The sequence below is a fragment of the Bos indicus genome, chromosome 12, assembly GCF_029378745.1.
Source record: "Bos indicus isolate NIAB-ARS_2022 breed Sahiwal x Tharparkar chromosome 12, NIAB-ARS_B.indTharparkar_mat_pri_1.0, whole genome shotgun sequence".
Classification (NCBI taxonomy): domain Eukaryota; kingdom Metazoa; phylum Chordata; class Mammalia; order Artiodactyla; family Bovidae; genus Bos; species Bos indicus.
Window position 1 is genome coordinate 20607744 of NC_091771.1, and position 7739 is coordinate 20615482.

General features: G+C 50.5%; 1 protein-coding gene across 1 annotated transcript in view; it reads left to right on the top strand.

Moving 5' to 3' along the window:
• FAM124A (family with sequence similarity 124 member A) overlaps positions 1 to 7236 on the top strand; it is a 118271-nt gene extending 111035 nt beyond the window's left edge. Inside the window, exon 4 of the mRNA XM_070800126.1 lies at positions 3258 to 7236. Within this exon, the coding sequence (XP_070656227.1) occupies positions 3258 to 4061 (804 nt within the window). The 3' untranslated portion in view covers positions 4062 to 7236. The remainder of the gene's footprint in view (positions 1 to 3257) is intronic.
• The last annotated feature ends 503 nt before the right edge of the window (positions 7237 to 7739 follow it).

The following is a 7739-nucleotide window of genomic DNA, read 5'->3' on the forward strand; positions in this document are numbered from 1 at the left end:
ATATTGCCACTCACTTTATCATCATGAGAAACGCTGGGCTGGATGAAGCACAGTCTGGAATCAAGATTGCTGGGAGAAATGCCAATAACCTCAGATATGCAGATGACACCACCCTTACGGCAGAAAGCAAAAAAGAACTAAAGAGCCTCTTGATGAAAGTGAAAGAGGAGAGTGAAAAAGTTGGCTTAAAACTCAATGTTCAGAAAACTAAAATCATGGCATCCAGTCCCATCACTTCATGGCAAATAGATGGGGAAACAATGTAAACAGTGAAAGACTTTATTTTCTTGGGCTTCAAAATCACTGCAGATGGTGACTGCAGCCATGAAATTAAAAGACGCTTGCTCCCTGGAAGAAAAGCTATGACCAACCTAGACAGCATATTAAAAAGCAGAGACATTACTTTACCAACAAAGGTCCATCTAGTCAAAGCTATGGTTTTTCCAGTAGTCATGTATGGATGTGAGAGTTGGACTATAAAGAAAGCTAAGCACCAAAGAATTGATGCTTTTGAACTGTGGTGTTGGAGAATACTCTTGAGAGTCTCTTGGACTGCAAAAAAATCCAACCAGTCCATCCTAAAGGAAATCAGTCCTGAATATTCATTGGAAGGACTGATGCTGAAGCTGAAATTCATTGGCCACCTGATGTGAAGAAGTGACTCATTTGAAAAGACCCTGATGCTGGGAAAGATTGAAGGCAGGAGGAGAAGGGTGTGATGGTTAGATGGCATCACCGACTCGAAGGACATGAGTTTGAGTAAACTCCAGGAGTTGGTGATGGACAGGGAAGCCTGGCATGCTGCAGTCCATGCTGTCACAAAGAGTTGGACACAACTGAGCGACTGAACTGAACTTATCATCGTGGCTTACTTCAATACATTTGAATGTTGTGTTGTTACTTTTGGGCGTTCGATATCTTGTCTTATTCAAAATTATCTCTGCCTGGTCCTCCAGACCTTTTCCACATCAGAGCACATAGAAAATGATAATATTTACATGGCAAGAGGCTGCCACTGAAAGAGACCTATATGTCAGCACACCTTTAATAACCCAGTCAAAGCTTAAGCAGTCTAGATGAGAAGCTCTGCAGGAAAGGCCCTCATTTAATATTGATTGAAAAAAAAATGATTCAATAAGTCTATTTATAGGATAAAGAAATATCTGAAGTTAAGCCAAGATCTTAGGAATGAAAGGAATGATCCTATGGATGGGGGGACATAATCAAGACTGAATATGACCCCAGCAAAAGGATAAGATTGTGGATTTCTTACCCAGGTGGTCAGGGCCTCCTGACGACTACTAGACTCCAGCCCCAAGCTGACCCACAGCACTGCCTTCCTCGCACCTGGCCTCTAATCGTTCAAACTGCTGGCTTCCTGCCCCTCACAACTCCCTCGCTTGCCTGCAAAGTGTCAGCCTCTGTGTGTCTTGGCCTCCCTCTCCCACCCAGCCTCCTCTCTACCTGCGCTTCCCGCTAGCAGCACAGCTGCCCATCTCCACGCCCACCTCCACGGACACTCCTCTGCTCCACCGACAGGCATGGCCTCTCCCCACTCCAGCCCGGCACTGTGCCTGTCATCACAGGCTTCTGAGTTCTTTTTGTCTCCTGTTCTTTCAATGAAATGTGCTTGCTGTGGTTGAAAACAGTCCTTCTCATTGTAGTTTCCCCTCCTTTACCTGTAACAGGTACAAGTAAGTGTACAGGACGTTGAACTAAACTTCTCACGCAGTTGTGGGAAGACCATGTTCCTGTGTAACAGGGAGACGGGGATGTGTGCTGTGCAGGGTAGGGCCAGGGTCTCGTAGTCTTGCAGAGAGCCGGGAAATATCCCCTGGAGTAAACTGCACTTGGGTGTTTAAAAAAAAATTCTTTCCTTATTTGGAAATGCATAAATGAAATTTATTGAGGGCAGAAGGAGAGGGGGGTGACAGAGGATGAGATGGTTGGATGGCATCACTGACTCAACGGACATGAGTTTGAGCAAGCTCCGGGAGATGGTGAAGGACAGGGGAGCCTGACGTGCTGCAGTCCATGGGGTCACAAAGAGTCAGACACGAAAGAGTGACTGAACAATAAATGAAATGATCCTATACTAAACAGAACCAGAATCACTGTCCCCACATCCATTATTTAACTGAAATTTTGCATAGTAAGTTTGGCCCGGAGGCCTGGGGAGCAGACCAGGAGGAAAACCTGAGAGCAGCAGCCCCAGGTGGGAACATACATTGGAAGAAAGGTTCCCAATTAATTCTGTGCAACGGAAACTCCTGCAGAGCTGCAGGGAAGGTGGGGGAGAGAACAGGAGGTCAGGGCTGAGCTGCTGAAGGATGAAACTGTCTGAGCCCCAGGGGCTTGCCCTTGCCCCTGTGGGGCATCCATGGGACTGGTCAGTAGTTAGCTGCCCACTCCCCTTACAGTTTCTGAAAGGGGACACAGAGGAGTCAGTGGTTCCTAAAGCAAGTCAGTACATGCTGATTTCCTGATATCCCCTCGCTCACCAAAGGTTTACCACCCTGAACCAAGGGCCAGCCCTGGGATGTGTCCTGATGGCCACACGTGCACTAGGATCAAGCCCATCCTGACGTTTCCACCCTGTCGTCGGTCGGGAGCACGTCCAAATGTTGGGGCTTCGGCCAGAGGGAAGCAGACCCTTCGAGCATCCTTTGTACTGGGAATGGTAACCCCTGTGTCCTCTGTCCTGCTCAGCCAGGCCTCAGGCCTGTGGCTAATCCACGGAGCATCCTTGCATGTGTGCTGGAAGAGGTCCTATTCCCTGTCGTGACAAGGGCCTGCCTGTCCTCCTGGGTTCGGGGACGTCTGCTCAGACTGAGAAGTCTGATCTGTCTTCCCCCAAGCTCTGCAATCTCTGTCTTCAGTTTAGAATTTGGAGAATGAAATTTATGTATGTATGTGTGTGTCCGACTCTTTGCGACCCCACCGAGCTCCTCTGTCCACGGGATTCTCCAGGCAAGAATACTGGAGTGGGTTGCCATTTCCTCCTCCAGGGGATCTTCCCCACGCAGGGATCGAACCCGTGTCTCTTACATCTCCTGCATTGGCAGACAGGCTCTTTACCACCAGGGCACCTGGGAAGCCCCAGTGACATTTCTGGCAGCGCTTTAGTGCCGAGACAGTTCTGGAAGTTTCCAAGAATCATCAGAAAGTGTGTTTCATGTTCTGTTTAGCAATGAATCCCCGTTGCCGGGTGGACCCCAGCCCGGCTCTGATAACGATGTCCCCTCTTGCCCCTACAGGCACAGAAGGGGCACAGGAAGCGTCCTAAACCCGGCAGGGCTCACCAGGCCTCAGAGCAGAAACCGTGCTCCACGTCTTCCCCGCGGGCCACTGCGCAGAGCCGGACCCCAGGCTGCCGCCCGCAGCCGCCACTGGACGCGTCACACCCGGGCCTCAGCCAGGCAGGTCCGTCTACCAGGCACCCGCAGGAATTTGCCAGACGAGCCACCAGCCCTCCCAGCCTCCCCTGGTCTTTCCAGCGAAGCAAGTCCTTGTTTTGTCTGCCCACCGGAGACCCCTCCCCGGCCTCCGCGGCAGAAGCGCAGCTGTCTGCAAGCATAGGCGGCTGGGGGCAGAGGGCGCCGGAGCGGGGGCACGGCCACCTCCTCTCCATCGATGACCTGGAGGGGGCCCAGGAGACAGACGTGGACACCGGGCTGCGGCTGTCCTCCTCCGACCTGTCAGTGGTCTCTGCCTACTCGGCACCCAGCAGGTTCTGCAGCCCCGAGGAAGCGCCGCGCCCCCCGGAACGAGGCAGCGGCCTCTGGTCAGAGCGCAGGGGCTTCAGAGAAGGACCCCTGCCCACTGCGGGCGGCGAGACCGCGGGGGCCTCCTGGGCCACCCTGCCTCTCTTCAAAGGGCCTTCAGGCTCCTCGGCCACAGGTGTCACTGCTCCCCCAGCTTCGGACACCTCCTCGCTCACAGAGTCACCCCCAGAACTCCCTTCCGATGCCCCCCGGGCCCGGCAGACTGGCAGAGACGTCCTGGCACCCTCAGTGCCAGCCGGATGCGGGGACAATGACTCAGAGGAATTCTACATCTGAGCACCCTCCACTCGTGTCTTTCAGAGCCACAGGCTCAGGTCCCACCTTGCCCTTCTGGGGTCTGCGTGCCATCTGTGTTCTCAGCCCTGCTTCCCCAGGTCCATCCGGAGTCTGATGATCTGTCTCATGGGTCATTAACACCCTTGCCTGGCACCCTTTCTCACCCATGAGGTGGTGTATTTCTAGGGGCTCAATGGCATTTTAAAAGTCGATAAAGATCCTGGGATTTTTATGCAAATAAATTCTCAACAAATTTTTAGGTCATAAAATATATTTTTTAAATACTCAATTCCATTTAGGAAACGGTTTAATGCACTTACATAATTTAAATGCTTCCTATAATTATTTGAAAAGAAAACCTAGTCAGCTGGAGCTGATTGCACAATTTTTTTCATGACGTGAAGGAAAAATGACTAAAGCCAAAATGCTGAATGTGAGCAAGATAGCAAGCGACTTGGAGGAGAGGTCAGTGCTCGTGATGTCCACCTCAGTGGATTCTCCGTTTCTGTTTACCCTACCAGGGAGCAGTGGCCCTTAGGATTGCCAGGAACTGTTACAGTGAAAAGAGTCACCTTAGTAAAACATTAGATACATATCTGACTACAGTAATAATACCTCACTTCAGCACTATCACTACAGTGATGCCACGCACCATCCAAAAATCAGTATTTACGCAAAAGTGGCTAATAAGCTTTATACAGATTGAGCCCGAACAACAGACTCTTGGTGCATTTAAAATACGATTTGAGCTCCAAGAACTAGATTTGAATGTGCTTTTCAAACACGTTCACTGTAACAAATCGGAATCTACAGAAGACCACCACCTGGATTTATTTGGACCACTGAGGAAAAATCGTTCTTTGGGGTTACAGGATAGCAGGATATTAGACTTAGTGGGTAGGTATTCGTAAGATGCTTCCATTTTTAAATCTACAATCTAAGGGCTATCTAGACAGATATATGTAAATGGGGCCACTTTTTATACTGCTTTCTCCAATAAACATGCATTGTCATTTTTTCATTTTTAAACAATGTGTAACTATTTTAACTGGCATTTTCATTGCACTGAGTAGTAAATGCCCTCCCCTGTTCTCCAAGTGGGAAGCTTTGCACAAGATGCTGTCCTGAACCAACACTGCTGCACGAGTGCAGAGGAGCCTTAGTTAAAGCTGGAGCTCTGACCTGACCTTGGTCTTGTCTGTGGTTGCCTGCTTCTGTCACAGCGTGAAAGAAAGAAAAGAAAGTGAAGTCGCTCAGTCGTGTCCGACTCTTGGCGACCCCATAGACTGTAGCCTACCAGGCTCCTCTGTCCATGGGATTTTCCAGGCAACAGTACTGGAATGGATTGCCATTTCCTTCTCCAGGGGATCTTCCCAACCCAGGGCTCGAACCCTGGTCTCCCACATTGTAGACAGATGCTTTACCGTCTGAGCCACCAGGGAAGTCGCAGCGTGAATGGTATTCAGATCTCACGTCTCTCCCACTCCAGCAAGGGAATGTTTACAGTCCCCACCTCGGGGACTCGGCAGTGCCAAGTGCTGGCATCGGGAGCCACACCAAGCTGTTCCTGGTTGCCGTGCGCCTTTGGAGAAGAAGAGTGTGGACTTGCCGTGCTCCTGTCCCTCCCTGGTGCTCCACGCCTGGATGACTCGTGGCCCAGTTTACACCTCCCTGGAAGTGCCCACGCCAGCCCAGACAGGGCTTCAGAATCCTCCTCGACACAATCCTCCCCGACACAATCCTCCCAGCAGCCCTCACTAGGCATCACACTTGAGCCCAAGTCTTTGCCGTCCCTGTAGTGAGAACCTTCTCTCCTACCCCGAACAGCCCGGATACTCCAGGACTGCTGTTGTTTAGTCACTCAGTCGTGTCCGACTCTTTGTGACCCTATGGACTGTAGCCTGCCAGGCTCCTCTGCCCATGGGATTCTCCAGGCAAGAAGACTGGAGTGGGTTGCCATGGCCCCCTCCAGGGGATCTTCCCAACCCAGGGATCAAACCTGTGTCTTCTCTGTCTCCTGCATTGGCAGGTGGATTCTTTACCACTGAGCCACCAGGGAAGCCCTTCCAGGACTACAGATTACAATACTGTACTCTGATTTAAGTACATAAAATTATTTTCTTTTATAATTCTATACCAGGAGTGAGCAAACTTTTTATAAAGGGCTAAATAATAAATATTTTAGTCTTTGCCAGTCATACGGTCTCTGTCAAAACTACTGAACTCTGTCATAATAGTGTGAAAGGCAACGATATGTAAATGAAGGGAAGTGGCTGAGTTCCAAGAAAATTTATTTTACAAGAACAGGTGGAGGGTCAGACTTGGCCCGAGAGCCATAGTTGGCCAGCCCTTGTGTTCAACTGAGGTTGACTTGAGACTCAGATCTCAGCCACAGTCAACGATGAAGAACGGAGGTCTGCATCCCTCTGCAGCTGTGATGCCCAAGACCAAGAAAACACACTCCTGGGACCACGCTGATGACTACAGAACCACAGGGCTCAGAGCAGTGCGGAGCTTCTTGCCGCAGAGATGATGCCTAGAAAGCCACTGGCTGTCTATCTGCTGCTCGGAAACGGGACTCACAGCCTGTAGCTGAGGATGCAAAGCAACATGCTAACCATTCAGGTGTTGATGTAGCCTCCAAGGACCGGGAGGCAAGCTCAGGACAGCAAAGTCACTGGGGTATCATGATGGACTGTCAGCCAGGCAATGGCTCCTCCAGTCTTCACCCTTCAGCAGCGCCCTTAGCTCAGAATACTCACACACGCCTGCTACTTCAGAGCCAACTCGGGTGCAGTCTGCCTTCACCCTTTTTCTCACTGAGCCCTCACCCCAGCACAGTGAGTCTACCAAACTGAGTGACAGCAAAGGATGTCAGCAAACCTCTTCCATAACAGGAAATGCAAGATGTCCCATAACATGAGAAGAGGAGAGAAGCCCAGCACGGACCACACTCAGACACTCCCCTCCCCGCAGATAGCAGTCTCTCTGGGGAGGAGGAGCCCCAGAGGCACTGCTGGGGCTCAGCTCCCTTTGCTGACCCGCCTCTAGCGCTGTCCTCATCCAGGAGGGCTCCTGATACTCCCTGGTGGATCCTGACCCTTTCAGATTATTATTGTGATAGATGCTGGCTGGCATACAGTAGGTGCTCAATAAATTTTGTCAATTTTTAAAAGCTGCAGTCATCTCATAAGTTATTTTTCTCCTGGAAAGGAAAATTCTTGATGGAAGATCTATATTTTAGCTGTAGTTTCTTGTTGTTTAACAGATAAAATGTGTCCTTGACCTTGCATTTCTCTCCCCAGCATTGCCCCAGGGGTCATGTTAATAAGTGCCCTGGTCTAGCTCACAGGCCATCCCTTACTTGCCCCTTTTCCAAATAAGACTCCCCAGATTACTGCTCACAGTCCCACCATGGTCTCACCTGTGGTGTAGTGGTGTTAGTCACTCAGTCGTGTCCGACTCTCTACGACCCCATGGACCAAGCTCCTCTGTCCATGGAATTCTCCAGGCCCGAATACTGGAGTGGGTTGCCATTCCCTTCTCCAGGGGATCTTCCCAACCCAGGGATTGAACCCAGGTCTCCTGCATTGCAGGCGGATTCTTTACCATCTGAGCCACCAGGAGGATCCACCTAGTATCCATTAGTATCGCTACTTGGTATATGCTTTAAAGAGC